The 15,100-nt window shown below is 59.5% G+C and overlaps 1 protein-coding gene across 1 annotated transcript in view; it reads right to left on the minus strand.

Annotated features, from left to right (window-relative positions):
- CMIP (c-Maf inducing protein) overlaps positions 457–15,100 on the minus strand; it is a 228,638-nt gene continuing 213,994 nt past the window's right edge. The window contains exons 13-21 of the mRNA XM_021093761.1: positions 14,871–14,919; positions 12,308–12,415; positions 9,780–9,896; positions 9,329–9,469; positions 8,703–8,750; positions 7,533–7,679; positions 6,551–6,656; positions 5,273–5,343; positions 457–2,394 (exon numbers count right to left, since the gene is read on the minus strand). Coding sequence (XP_020949420.1) covers positions 2,341–2,394; positions 5,273–5,343; positions 6,551–6,656; positions 7,533–7,679; positions 8,703–8,750; positions 9,329–9,469; positions 9,780–9,896; positions 12,308–12,415; positions 14,871–14,919 — 841 coding nt within the window. The 3' untranslated portion in view covers positions 457–2,340. The remainder of the gene's footprint in view (positions 2,395–5,272; positions 5,344–6,550; positions 6,657–7,532; positions 7,680–8,702; positions 8,751–9,328; positions 9,470–9,779; positions 9,897–12,307; positions 12,416–14,870; positions 14,920–15,100) is intronic.

A 15,100-nucleotide genomic window follows, 5' to 3' on the forward strand; every position in this document is an offset into this window, starting at 1 on the left:
GCCTCAGAGAGCCCTCCACAAACCAGGCGCATCCGCATGGCCCAGCGCTCCTCAGAAATGCAGTCTCGGGCCCCGCCCAGGGCTGAGAACCTGCATCCTCCGAGACCCTGATGGACTAGAGCTTCGGGGAGGCCCTGCCCAACGACAGTCCTGGTCGACCCCTGGGTTCCACCCCGCCCCTCCCCTGCCGCCCTGGACGGGTGGCTTTGTCACTCAGGGACACCAGGCACCATCTGCTGGGGGGGGGCGGTGCTCCTGGCCTCTAGTGGGTCAGGGCCCAGGAGCTGCTCAATCCTCTTCAGTGCTCAGGCCTGGCTCCCAAAAGTGCAGAAGGTGAGGAGCCCTGGACACTGGGAGAGGGTGTCCGGGCTCTGCTGTGAGCCCCCCCGCTCTCAGCCGCGGTCTCGCCCCGTCCCCCCGCCGAGGCCCCTTGAAGCCGCATAGAAAGGCCAGATGTCAATGAGTCACTTACAGTTTATTTTTGCCTGAAAGTATTTCACATCTCTGAACACAGCTACGTGACAGCATATTAACCATCAGGAAAAGCAACAGTGCGAAGGGAAAGGTGGCATGTCTCGGCTCTTCTTTTTTTTTTTCTTTTTAAATTTTTTTTTTTTTTTTCTTTTTTGCTTCTGCTTCTTCCTGCACCAGAGTGCTGTAAAGTATGGGACTGGAGGGGAGCAGGTAAAACCGAACAACAGAAAACAACAACAACAAAAAAAACAATACACGAAACGGAACACACTCACACGCACACACGAAATCAAACCTGGCACGGAAAATGGATTAAGACTGAAACCCAATGTCTTTTTTTTTTTCCTTTTTTAAAAAAATGAGGGCATAGTCGGGGGTGGGTAATAAAGTCTACCTAGCAAAGTATAAAACGACAAAAGCATGGTTTCCATTGAATAAGATTAAATATATATAAAACAATTACATTGACGGGGGGTTAGGTCTGGAGGTGCCGGAGGGGGTGTTTGTGCTAAACCAACAGAAGAAGGGGCTTGGGGGAGAGGGGACCCCAAGTAAACCAGGAGGGCTGTTCTGTACAGTGAGGGCTTGTCTATAAAAGAAATGGAGGTTGGTGTGTCTTTGGGGCGGGTGTGGGACGGAAGGGGACAGGAGGGGCGTCTGCGCTGCAGTGGTCACATTCGTGGGGGGGGGCAGGCTGGTGGAGGCGATGTCTCTCTTCTCCCGAGGGACCATGCAAAGAGGCGGGCATGCATGAGGGGCGTGGGAGGCACAGGACGGTGGGGAGGCCACAGGTCGCAGAGTCTCAGTTGGGACGGGGACCTCAGGGGCCACTGGAGACGGGAGGGCTCTCCTACGGGGCGGACGGACGGAGGACAGGTTAGCACACCCCTCCTCCAAACGTGTAAAAGGGGCCGAGAGAAAGCTGGGGCCTCAGAGGAGCAAGACTACAAGGTGGGGACCCCCGCTCTTCCTCCCCCAGCCTGACTCCCACCCCACGAGGAACCTGGAGACCTCTGGAATCGGGGAAATGCACGGTGGCGGGGTGTGGCGGGCAGAGGGGCTGGCGGACGGACAAGAGAGCGTTAGCATACAGAATCCATTACGAAAAAGCAAGTCATTTTCCAAGGAGATTGTTTTTTTTTTTTTTTTTTCTTTTTGTCTGTTTGTTTCCTTTAAAAAAATAACAAGAACACAACCACTACCCCGACAGCTGACTGGTTTGTACAGTACGACAGGCCAGGGCGGGCGGGCGGGCGGGCGGGCGGGTCAGAGACTTCATAAATAAGAGGCAGGTCCCAGACCTGCAATTTGTCAACGTTTCTTAAATAGGCGCATTATTTAAATCTTATGTACAACAAGAATCACGTTGCATAGCAATGGCGAGGACACAGGACGGTGGGATGACGTGACTGGGTCTAGTCCGACGGCGATGGTGGGGCGAGTTCCCCGCGGGGCCTCAGAGGACAGCATCCTTCCTCCGCCTCCAGGCCCACTGGGGTCGCGTGACGGTGGCATCGGAGTTGACTTTTCCCACACGGCATTGAACACAAAGGCAAAGAAAATCCACGAAGGGTCCCCCCTCCCCAAGCCCCCACCCCCACCCTCTCCCCGACCCGCTGGCGCTCCTCTGGTTGCTACAAAGTCCGTTTTAGATCAGGTCAAGGTATCCGATTATGAAGCTAAAAGAATCAGGCGGGGGCTGGGCGTGCCTCCGACCCTCCCCCCTCCCCCCTCCGCCCTCGGCCCCCAGAAAGACCCCCCATCTATGTCACAGCCAGGACGCGGGGGCGGCCCCTCGGTCCGCTGCTCTCCGGCGCTTTGTCAAGCGTGTGCTGCGGGTGCAGCGGCTTCCCGCCCGCCCGGGCTTCACCAGGCCTCCGTGTAGCGGACGTCCACCTCCTTCAGGTTGGGAAGCTTGGCCTGCGGGGGGGCAACAAGGATGCGGTTCCTTCCAGGACCCGGGGGCTCGATGTCCACCAGCACCAGTGCTGGCGATCTCGCCGTGCCCTCCCCACTCTGCCACCCCAGGCCCAGAGCCGGGGGACCTCGGCAGGACCTGGCAGGGGATGCGGCGGCCCCGAAGACCGCCGGTGACAGGGGATGGGGAGTCCCGGCCCGCCTCAGGGGATCGGCTCACTGGCTCTGGCGGCAGGCAGCCTGGGGTGTGAGGCGCTGCTCTGCCACTTGCGGGCCAGGTGCCCTGGGGCAGCGTCCTGGCCTCCAGGAGCCAGTTTCCTCATCTGTGGAGGGCATCTAACTCCAGGCCCTGGCTCACAGGAGGCGGCGAGGGACCAAACACCAAATGCAGGGCAAATGCAGGGCATATGCAGGGCTCTCTGTCCAGGCAACATCACGTGCTCTGTGGACGGAACTCTTCTCACTGTACTGCCGTTCATGCCCTCGGGGTTGTCAGGAGCCGGGTAGGGAGGGGACGGGGGATCCCCAAGCTGCGCGCCTCCGGAGCGGGGGTGGGGATGGGGTGCGGAGATCTTTGACGCTCGGGATCCTGGCCCTCGAGGTCCCCCCTGCTGCTCCTTAGCGCCACTTCCCGCTCCCATGCCTGCCGCACAGACACCCCTCTGCCCTTCCTTCTACAAACAGCTGGCTTTTTCTTGACAAGTCTTCACTGTACAAAGAGGCTGCTAACTGGTCTCCTGGCTTGACTTCCCGCCTCCCCAGCTTTCCTGTACACTGGCCAGTGTGATCTAACAATCTCCTAACATGTGCCCAAGGCGCGTGTGTACACACACACAGACACACACACACACTTCCTCGCTGTTCCTCTCCAGTGCTCAACAATCCTCAATGGCTCCCCACTGCCCAGCGAGAGGTTACAAACTAGGGGCCAGGAGTCACCAGTGCAGTATTATTAAAAAAAAAAAAGATCCAAGCCAACAAACCAGCCTTTCAAAGTTAGGAGACTGCAACAGAAGAATCTAGGTTTCCAGGTTCTCTGGAAATCTGGAAGCTCTGGCCAGAGTGGGTGGTGAAGTTCAGCTTCGCTGACCTGCTGTGGCACAGAGGCTGCCTCTCCCGAGGCAGGCAGCCCCCAGTCCGCCCCAAGGCCCACGGCAGAGGCTGGGCATCCTGGGCCAGGGTCACCAACGTGAAACCATGTGTCTCTCAAACGTGCGAGTAACACACCGACTGGAAGGGACTTCTCTTCACAAGTGGCTCACTCACCCCTTTCCTGGTTGGTGTCTACAGCTAAGCTGACTAAAGCAGCGCCAGCTGAGAAGTCTCTGCTTCTTGTGCAGGAATCCTCAGGACGGGGCTTAAAATGCTCACTCAATTCAGCAGGTTGGGATGGGCCCTGAAGCCTTTCTGATGGCCCAGCCCCTGAGGGAGGCTGGTGGTGCTGGGGTCTGAAGCCCTCAGAGGACACTCAGGCCACCGGCCCTGGCCCCTCATGTGCGCCTTGCCCTCGGCTCACCACGCACTCCTCAGGAGCCTGTGGATGCCTCTCCTGGCCTGCTTGGCAGACTCGCTTCTTAAGACCCTCTTTTGTGAAGGTTCTTCCACCCTAATGAACAGAGCTAGCCGTGCCAGCCCTGCTGGCCCCTGGGCCCCATCCTGCCCCTGTATGCTGCTTGTCTGCCAGGACTGAGCTTCTGCCCAGGCAGGGCTGAGCTAGCCGCACTTCGGCCCCGTGCCCAGCATGGGCTTGGCACACAGTAGGTGCTCCGAAGGTTTTTGGAGGCTTGGTCAGTGAGTTAGCCCCGGGCTGCAGATCTGGCTGAGCTGGAGCAGCAGCAGGAGGGGAGCCCCTGCTGGAGGTGAGCTTCGGCTGAGGGCTGCGGAGGATCCCTGCACGTGGCTTCCAGGGTGCCTAGGTGCCGGCCGGCTCAGGGCACCACCTGTGTCTCCTGGCTCAGCCCTTCCTTCCCAGGGCGCTGGCTCTGATGCCATGCCCATTCTTCTGGACCCAGGATGGGGGCAGGGGGAGCCTGTTGAAGGCTGAAGAGACATGCTTTTTTTTTGGCTATGTCCAAGGCATATGAAAGTTCCAAGGCCAGGGATCCAACCGGTGCCACAGCTGTAGCCTGAGCCACAGCAGTGACAACACTGTATCCTTAACCTGTTAGGCCACCGAGGAACTTCCAAGAGACATGCTTTTCTTTTTCCCTTTTACAGCTGCACCTGTGGCATATGGAAGTCCCTGGGCTAGGAGCTGCAGCTGCAGGTCCACACCACAGCCACAGCAACACAGCATCTGAGCCACATCTACAACTGACCCCGCAGCTTGTGGCAACGCCGGATGCTTAATCCACTGAGTGAGGCCAGGGATTGAACCCACATTCTCAAGGACACTACGTCGGGTGCTTAACCTGCAGAGCCACAACAGGAACTCCAAGACATGCTTTTAAACATAAGACATGCCTGCCTTCCACCACTCAGAACCTCTTCTCTTTCCTCGAGAAGTTGCCAACCTAGCCCGGCCCTGGTGACCCCAGCTTACCCGTGTGACTGCAGCAGCCCTGCCAAACTATCCACGTGCTGCTGCTCATGCTTAATCCTCCCCCTCAAAAAACCCATTTCCCATGTAACAGCCAGAATGAGCTTTTAAAAGCAGAACTCATCACCCTGCTTAGAGCCTCTGAAAGCTTTCCACTGAATCTGGGTGAAATCCCGGGACCTATGAGGGCTCCTTCGAGTCTGGCCCCAGCTCGCCCGCGCTCTCTCACTTTCTAGTCGCATTCGTTACAAAGTCACTTGTTGCCAACCTTTCTGCCTCAGGACTTTTGCACTTGCAAAGGAAGGAAAGAAGGAAGATGGGAAGGGAGGAACGGAAGCTCACCTTCAGGTCTTCATAGGTGTCAGCCGAGAGCTTGGTGCTGTTCATGTTCAAGCTGCAGAGGCTCTTCATGGCTGTGCAGTGACAGACAGACACAGACAGACATGACCATGAAGTCAGTCAGACCCCACAGGGGGCAGCTGCGGGAACTAGACCCTCAAGCTGGGGGCTGACTGAGTTTCCGAGGCCTCTGCTTAGGGCACGGGGTGGGGGAGCTGGAGGTTCAGAGCAGAGGTGGGGGCCGCGAGGTACAGAGTCTAGTTCAGGCAGGTGCTGACCTGAATTGGGCCCGTGTTCTCTCCCTGCCCCTGTGACCTTCCCTTCCGGTCCCCTGTCATGTCCCTGGAGCTTGCCTGCCACCCTGCAGACCAGCCCTAATGGGCCAGCCCTGGCCTTCCCCCCAAGGAAACCCTGAAAGCTCTCCCCACGGGAGCTGACGTGGGCCCCGGCTTCTGGAAAGCAGGCCTCATGCTTTGGCTTTGCATCCAGAGTTGCACAGGGCGCCTGTTAAAGACAGACGCCCGGTCCCCCTCCCGGAGGCGCTGAGTGCGGGACGCAGGAGCCAGCACTGTTCGCCAGGACGCTACCCCGCTGGGACTCCAAACCTCATCCTCCCGGTGCTCCGTCAGCCCTGTCACCTGCCCCTAACCCCTCAAAGCCTCCTACCAGGGGCCAACGACCCGCTGCCGGGCCTGCCAGCTCCTTGGCCACCCCTACGTGAATGGCTTCCACGCCCAGGTCCAGTCCTCTCCCTGGGAAACCCTCCTTGCTTCTTCCCAGCTGGGATACACAGGGCCTCTCATCTAAACCAGTGGGTCTGACAACAGGCAATGCAGATTCCCAGGCTCAACAGCACCCAAGGTTCGAGTTCAGGAGATGAGGGTCGGGGTACGGGCACCAGCAGCTCCAGGTCCCTCGAGCATTCTCTGGCTCCGTCTACGAGGGCAGTGCCTCTTAAATGTTAACCCGCATGAGAATCACTGGGGCTTTTTGTTACAATGCAGTTTCTGAGTCGGCGGGTCTGGGGCAGGGCCTGAGAATCCGCATTTCCAACCAGCTCTGGGGGAGCCGCTGCGGCTGGTGGGGAGGGGGCACCTCGGGCCTCTGACACTGTCGGGAGGGCATGAGCCCGGCCTCACGCGTTTTCCTTTTTTCTAGAGTATCAGCTCCACAAGGGCAGCGGCATTTGCCCTGGTGCTGCTCCTGGTGGAGGAGGGCTTAGCGAGGCCTCGGCATGGCCCGCAGCCCCGGGGAGGGACCAGAGAAGGCGGCGGGACTCACAGCTGAGGGCCAGCAGGCCGGCATCGGTGACAGGCGTCTCGCACAGGTTCAGCACCTGAAGCATCGTGAGGTGTTCCGACAGGAGCCGCAGGCCGGCGTCTCCAAACTGTGGGGCAGAGACCCTCTCAGCCTGGAGACGGACTCCAGCCTCCGCCCCGCACAGCGGTGGAAGGAGGCAGAGCCTGGCTTTGTGGCCCAGGACCTCCGCCCTCCACGCCTCAGGGCCAGGGCTGCTCTCGCTTCTCTCCAGAGACTCCAGGGCCATGACCTGGGTTCAAATCCAGCTTCTGCTGGTGCCATGGCCCAGACTAGTACCCTCCCAACCCTGTGAGTCGGTGCTACCGTCTGTCTAGGGGGGTTGTGAACCCAGTGGCTCTCTGAGTGAGGGCGGAGGTGGCCCTGCCCTGGGGGAGGGTGGGATGGCTGGACGGCTGGGCCTTACAGCACTGCTGAGCCCACATGTGAAGATCCACGCCAAAGGCTCAACCGCTAGATCAATGCTGAGCAGGACAAGGAGCACCGTGGCCGTTATGACACGGAAGGGACCCACAAGCCACCCGCACGCTCCCGAGGGAGGGGCATTAGACCCGCTCCACACGTCAGCTCTGCCTTTCAGCACGGGTGAGACTCTACATGTCCCCTCTGGGCCTCAGCAAATCCAGCCGTGAAAGGGGCTACTGGGCATCGGAAAGGCTAGACCTCCTCTGGCTTAGGACCCTCTGGGGAACGTAGCACTGAGCCATGGAGGGGGCATGGGATCAAGGGACTGGACCCATGGGTTCTGGGTGGAAAGGCCAGCCATGGAGGAGGGTGCAGGGCAGGTATGGGGCAGGGAGGAGGGAACGCCCCCCACCAGGGGGCAGGGAGGGCTGGGCGGAGCAAGGGAGAAGGGGGCGGAGCAAGGGAGGAGAGGGCGGAGCAAGGAAGGAGAGGGAGTGGTGCAGGGAAGACACGTAGCGGGGTGCAGGGCGGGCCCGTGTACCTGAGTGGACCACAGGTTTAGCTGCTTGAGAGAAGGCAGTTTGATGAGGTGCTCTGCGCAGGCACTGGTTACATTGGTGAAGGCCAAACTGAGGTTCTCCAGGTTTCCGAAGGAGCCAGAGCTCAGCAAACGAGCCAAGTCGGCATCCTGCAGAGGGCAGGCAGGCGGGGCTCAGGGGGCGCCTGGCACAGCCCGGCGCCTTCCCAGGCCCTCTCCACCCCCACACTGTCTGGCCCGGTGGGTTGGGCTAAGGGGGTGTCAAGGAGGCGGGCTGCCTCCCTATCTCCATGGGTGGTAGCTGCCCGGCTGGAGAAAGCCTTTGGGTGCTGTGACTCACACCCTGAGTCACCACTGGGGTGTTCAGAGGCCATGTCCCTCCCACAGGCCTGCACGCACATGTCTGTCTGACCAGCTCGCTTTCCCAGGTGGCAGCTGGTGGCCATTCCCAGCAGCAAACAATAAGCCCCCTGCAAGTCTAAGGCCTGTGGGGATCGATGAACATGAGAGCACTAGATGAGGATCGCTGACCTCTTCCATCTTTGGGACAGAATCCTTAAGTTTTAGCTGCCATATGGCTGCCCTGAATTAAGGCTACATTTTCCAGCTACGTGGGGCCACATGCTATATCTGGACAATAAGCAGTTGTGACCAATGGAACTTCCAGGAAGGTCCTTCAAGAGAAGAGTTGTGTTCTTTGCCTGCTTCTCCTTACTCCTGGCTGGAATGGAGACAAGATGGCTGGAGCCTGTGCAGCCTATTTGGACCATGAGGTGGAGGCTATGTGCCAAAGACAGGACAGAGGAATTAAGAGGCCCAAAGTTGTTAAATGGGGAAGGGAAGAGGCACCAACCTAAAAGGCTTGTTGTGAAGACACAGTGCACTGTGAGCACAGTATCTGTGCGTGAACGCTTCAACATACGTGAACTATTACTGCTGTCACTATGAATAACTGGTAACATGTCAACATTAATATCCACCATAATCTGTACCATAATGTTTGGTTTCTTACAATCCAGTTCCCTCCAGAAAAGCCGGCCTGCCAAGTACCACGGTGTCCTTGTTCAACCCCCGACCGCATCACCAGCAACAGGCACTGCTGTTCCCCAGCAAGGAGGACCAACCCACCTTCCTCCCTCTGCCCAGCCCTGCCAGACAACGAAACCAACTCACTGTGGACTTGGAGGGCAGTGTTAGCCTGGTGGGCCCGCCTTTCCTTTGCTGCAAGAGGAACCAGAGTGATCATGACCCACTTGCCCACGAGCTTCCCCCGGCCCCACCTCTAGCATCATCTCTCAGGGCGCCATTTGCTTTCCTGGGAGTGGAAGCCCATCCATGAAGGCCCCGAAAGGACGAGGGTGCTACCAACCCGCTATGCCTGGGCTCTGGGAAATGGCAGAGAAGTCAGGTCTCAGAGGGGCCCCATTCAAAGGAGAAGCATCAGAGCTGCTCCGGGGCCTGACTTCCGAACCCTTTCTGTCTTGCTGCGCTTTGGCCAAGAGGTACAGGTGCTGGCCTTCTGAAGGCAAGCCCCGCCCAGGCACTCAAATGAAGGGTCTCAGGGACGTGGGGTCCCTGACAGCGACGGCCCTGTGGGACTCAGAGGGTGGGTCAGCACGGGGTCCTGGCCAAGCGGGGGGCTGTTTGACCCTGGGCCACCAGCCTGGCCTGTCTGGTCATCTGGAAAGGGGCAGGTGGCCACCTTGACGTCTTTGGGTCTGAGGAGGATGCCGGAGAGGGAGGCCCACAGAGGCGCCGCAGTCCCCGGGCTCTGCTCCTTGGAGCCGCTGTGGACTCACCAGCTCCTTGAGCTCCCGCTGCCGGTCGCACAGCTGCTCGTACATGCGCTTCCCCACGCCCGTGCTCTCCAGGGTGGAGATGATCTGGAGCTGGGTGTCGTTGTTGTCGATGATGTTGTACTCCAGCATCAAGCACAGGATCTGCCGAGAGCCGGGGCGGCGTGTCACCCCCTGCCCGAGACGCCGGGCGGGGCTGCTCCTTGAAGGCGCAGGTGCCCAAGCCCTCGGCCTGCCCCACCTGCCGGGAGAGGCGACCACGCGCAGCACAGCCCGTGCGCCCCGAGGTCCCAGTCTCTCCCCACCCCCAGCACTTCTGGCCGTGGGACGTGGGCCAGTTGCCTGACTTCTGGGGCTGAGGCAGGAAAAGCGACACGGCTTCCGCCTGGTCTCTCGCAGGACGAAGGCCTGGGTGCGTCGGCAGCCTGGCCGGGGCTCGGGCCCGGCTCCTTACCTCCACCATGGTCTGGTTCCCCCTCAGCGCCAGGAGCATGCAGGGTCCCAGCTTGTTTTCCGCCAGGGAGAGCAGGAATTTTTTGGTCTTGTAACAGGAGCCCATGAGGATGTGCACCTGGAGGGAGGGACGGCCCGGTGAAGGCAGTGACCGCCACGGGCGGTGGCCCCGGTGTACCTCTGCAGGTGCCCCGGAAGGGCTGCGAAAGGAGAAGGGTGGGCCCCGGGGCCGGGAAGGGGGTGGAATCAGTGCTGAGTTGGGGGAGGTTCAGTTGGGGAAGATGAGAAAGTTCTGGAGATGGATGGTGGTGATGACCGCAGAACAGCGTGAAGGCACCGAGTGCTCCAGGACTCCGTGCTTAACAACGGTCTGGGGGGGGGGAAATTCATGTTCTGTACATTTTACCCCCACCCCCTAAGACACACCCCGAGGCCTTCTCCCGCTCCCCTTGGGACTCTGCTGACAGCCAGCCCTCTGGGTTCGCGGTGCTGGCAAACCTGGTGGAAACTTCTGGGTGGCCCTGGCTCACGATGCACAAGCCCAGCCCTCACACGAGGACAGGGAACTGTGTGGAGCCCCGTCTCCGCTACCCAAGGCCCCTCGGAGCCCCAAGGTAGTCTGAGTGATTGCCCTAGAAATCCAAGAACTGGCAAATTCTGCTCCCCCTTGGGTTATGTGTGGGGCAGCCACTAAGAGAACTGTATGTTTTTTTTCTGGTGCATCCGGAGATGGGGCCCAAGGGCAGAGGTCCCCAACCAACAGGGCTGGGGATACCAGACACCTGCTTTGCCTGACTTCACGGAAGAGCAAATGACCCCCCACGGTTGGAAACGGCTACCACATCAAGGGGACCTCTTCCTGCGTGCGTTTCCATGGAAACGACACACTGCCATCCCAGGGGCTGCCTGCTTCCTTCCCCACGTCCACACTTTCCCGCTCCATCATGAACAGCTCTGGCATACAAATGCGATCTCTCAGGCTGGGAGCTGCCAGCTGCCTGACTTCTCTCTCACAGTCCCCGCACCAAGGAGTGGGGGGACCACGGGCTGTTGCCATGGTGAAGCTGTGACATCAGAGGAGCCTGTGAGAGGTGAGAGAGAGGTGGTGCAGGCAGGCAGGGCTGGCATTTCCAGGAGGCACAGGGCACTCAAAACGGGACCTGTCGGGCAGCAGGCGAGGCGTGCAGAAGGAAAGGAACCTAAAAATAAGCCCCTTTTAAGAAAGGATCTAGGGAGTTCCCGTCGTGGCTCAGTGGTTAACGAATCTGACTAGGAACCGTGAGGTTGTAGGTTTAATCCCTGGCTTTGCTCAGGGGGTTGCTGTGAGCTGTGGTGTAGGCTGGCAGCTACAGCTCCAATTAAACCCCTAGCCTGGGAACCTCCATATGCTGCGGGTGTGGCCCTAGAAAAGTAAAAAAAAAAAAAAAAAAAGGATCTAGGCAGCGCCAGGGTCTGTCATCACTGCACAGACCCTGGCGCTAAGTTCGTTGCGGGGAGCATTAGGAGCTGCTCACGCTGCTGGACCAGCCACCCAGTAGGAATGAGAGTAACCAGAGCTGTCACTTCCGAGCACCGACGTGCACTGGGCCCAGGCGGGGTGCCTTCCATCTGCTGTCATCACAGGCAGCTGCCAAGGGGATCCCGAGACGCCAGTACTATGCTCCCTGTTTCACAGAGGAGGAGACTGAAGCCCAGAGAGGCAAGTTCCTCACCCAAGGTCATCAGGCCAGCACGTGGCAGGTCTGAGGCCTCAACCACGGCTGGCCCAGGCTCTCGTTTTCTCACGTTCCAGAACATGCGTGATTGTGGAACAGGCCAGGGGACCATCTGGGACCCCTTCACAAGACGGACACTCTTTGCTACCAGAGGAGGGATTAAGTCTGGACAGCATGAGCCTGGCTGAGGGAGGAATTTGGAGGCCGGGAGGACCTTCCCACAAGCCACCGCACCTCCCTGGGCCTGGTTCAGCACAGGTGCAGGGAAGGGAAGGGTTGCCACAACGATTAAGAGACCTCGTGCATGTGAGGGGCTGGTCACAGTGAACAGAGCAAGTACTGGAATTCACCCCAGAGGCAGTCTGGTCTGGTGACCTCAGACTCCTCATCTCCAAGGAGGGCTCAGCATCCTGACCTCGGCTTATTGCAAGGATCGGACGAGCTGGTGGATCCCAGCGCCTTCCAGAATCCCTGTGCCTGTTAAGGGCTTGGTCCCTTGAACGTGACCTTGCACTAGAGTGAACCTGGTGCGCTCGGGCAGTTAACGCCTCGGCTGCAAAATGGGGTAACACGAAGGGTCACCTCCTCATATGGGTGGGGGCCTGAGGGAGGGCAGGACCGTCAAGCCTCTGGCTTGGCACCTGCTCAGGTGAAAAAATGAGAAAGCAACACTGGTGGCCGTTGTCACCAACACCTTCATCAAATCAGCATTCTTTCACCCTGAACCTCCGGGTGACCTGGGCCACCTCTTTCACTGGTCAGGGAGATGAACAGAGCGCCCAGCCACAGCTCCAGTCCAGGCCCCCTGACATACCATGCTGGCGAACAGCTCCCCGTCATCGTCGCAGGCCACCCCTCCAGGGCTGTAGAGCTGAAACCAGCCGTCTTTGCCGGCGCGCACACTCAGCAGGCACGAGTGGACCTGCCGGAGGAGAAGCACTCGGTCAGGCCCTGAGCCACACATGCAAATGTCAGAGGTTCGGACAAGTCCCATCGTTAAGCAATCTGTTTAACTTTGTTTCATCCAATACTCCCAGCCTCCCCTCGATTCCATGGAAGGCCTTTGGGGGAAAACTCTGACCTCCCCAACTCCACCCATTCGCCATCAGAGCCTCAGATGGAGGGCAGGGCCCTGGCTTGGTTAGTTGCCTTTTGTTTTTGTTTTTTTTGTTTTTTTTGGCTGCACTCGCGGCAAGTAGAAGTTCCCAAGCCAGGGATCGACCCCTCTAGAGCCACAGCAGTGACGATGCCATATCCTTAACCCACTGAGCCCCCTGGGAACTCTGGGGTTAGTTAGGTGCCTTGAATGAAGCAAGTCTGTGGCCAAGGCCGGGGAGAGAGGTGAGAAGGAACGGCTCAGCCCAGCCCCGTTCTCCACGCCTTTGATGGGGGCATTTCTTTGGCCCCGTTCTGTCTGGGTCTCTGCGCTCCCACTCGACCTCTCCGATTTCTCTCTCGCCTCCTGCCCTCCTTTTGCTCTGAACCCCTGCCCAGCTCACTTTTGGGGTCTGCTCCCCACATTACTGACCCTCACTCTGGGAGCATCCACCCCCCTCTCCACCCCTGGGGAGGTCTTTGTCCTGCTCATCTCTTTCTTTCTTTGGGACCCTGACACCTGCTCGTTAGTCTCTGTGGGGGGGGGACTTCAGAGCCCAAAGCACAGCTTTCTCAGTGACTCCCAGAGCTCTGCGCGCCCGTGTGCGGGTGGCGTGTGCGTGCGTGTGTGCAAACACGTGTGCGTGTGTGGGAGGAATTCCACACCCACCCCGGCCCCGCTGTAACTGCAGCGAGGGAGACAAAGGCCTTTGTTCCTCCTCCTCCTCCGTCCTGGGCAGACAGCGCGGAGAAGGGCCCCATCATTTGCTTCAGGAGTGAAGGACCATCTGCTGCCAAGAGTCACTTACTCACAGACACTCAACTGATCACAACCCACACGCGGGTACACAGAACGCAGGGGCGGCAAGGCTCTGGTTTTTCCCTCCGAGTTGGAAGACTATCAAATGTTAACTTAGCTACTTCAAAGAAACAGGGAATCAAGAGAAAGAAACTCTACTCAACAGAGAGAGCCAAGCGCTGGCTCCATCTGGGGGGAGGGCAGAGAAGTCGGAGGGGAAGGCAGGCGGGCGCGGGCGGCCAGGCCGGGCGGGGGGCCTTGTGTGCAGCAGCCTCGCGGGTGCTACCCTGGCTGGGAAATCTCCCTCCTGGCACTTGGCGCTGCTGCTCTGCTCTGGGAAGCAGCTGGTACCACTTTTATTCATCAACTTCAAAGTCGGTGTTTGAAAGAAAGCCTCACTTTCCAGGGGAATTCTGACAATCTGCCTTTGCCACGGTGGGAATGGCTCAGGTCTGACAACTGTGAGACCATAGCTGGTACCCAGACATCCACAAGCTCCCCGTCTACCGTTTCTGCCATCGTGCCCGAGGACTGCTCCTGGACTCAGGTGTAGAAGCCTGGTGATTTCAAACTAGATCCTCCTAGATGCTTCTAGAACTAGGCTTTACAGGGTGGTCTTAACAGACCATATTCTGGCTGTGTTGAGAGCAACTCGGTCCCTCCCCTGCCCGTCCTTATCCTCCTGCTCTGCTGGGGGCGCCCCTGCCTGCGAGCAGACCCCTCAGGTCCCAAAAGCCACGGAGAGGGGGTCTGACCCCTCGGGGCAGCCCCACTGGCACAGTGTGCACGCTGGCGGGCTGCTGACCCCACAGCCTGGAGCCGATTCCCCAGGTAGGAATCCTGCCTCGGCCAGGCCCCTGGGCATGGAACCCGTTTCCTCAGCTCTGAAAGGAGGGTAGCTGATGTGGAATGGGCATGATCGCACCTGCTCAAGGGGCTGAGGATTAAGCGAGGAAACGCACGTGCCTGAGGGAGGGCGAGGACCCAGTTCCGGCTGGCCTGCGGTCCTTTTGTTGTTGCAACGGAAGCAGGACCCCTGGGAATGGGGGGGTGGCCCTGGCCCACAGAGGCTCCGGGATGGAAGCGGCCCTCGCCCTGAGCCTTGCTGCTGGAGGGACAGACTGGCCCTCAGGGAGGCCCTGGGCCCCCATGCCTGGGAAATGAACCTTGGCTCAGATCCTACCTGTCACCTCCGCGTCCCTGATTCTCAGAATACTGGGGCCAGAGAGGACGCAACACCATCTCAGAGAAGGTCAAGAGCCCCCTAAATCGAGCCTGTGCTCTGAGGAGGGCCTGCCAGCCGAGGGGGAACAGCCTCTGCTCAGCCTGAGACCAGAGGCAAACACTCGGACACTCGGGCTGGGGCTGTGCTTATGGACAAGACAAGGAGCCTGTGAAAACTGTGCTGGACGCCCGCCCATGGGGGACAAGGAGGCCCTGCCACTGCCCTGGGCTTGCGCCTGCCGGGCAGGAGGGGCCTTACCTCCTGTCGTGGGTCTTCAGCGAACCTCTGGATCACGTACTTCAGTTCCCTGAAAGAGATGGGGTCGGGTCAGAGTCACGGCCGGGGTCCCGGCCTGGGCGGACCCGGCTGGGGGCTGAGGGGAGGGCGGCTGAGCTGGCGGCATCAGGAGATGCGCGGATGGGCCCGGGCACGTGTCAGGAGAGCTTCCGGGAGGAGCCGCCCCGGCTCCCAGAAGGCACGCGAAGAGG

This window comes from Sus scrofa, chromosome 6 (assembly GCF_000003025.6).
Source record: "Sus scrofa isolate TJ Tabasco breed Duroc chromosome 6, Sscrofa11.1, whole genome shotgun sequence".
Classification (NCBI taxonomy): domain Eukaryota; kingdom Metazoa; phylum Chordata; class Mammalia; order Artiodactyla; family Suidae; genus Sus; species Sus scrofa.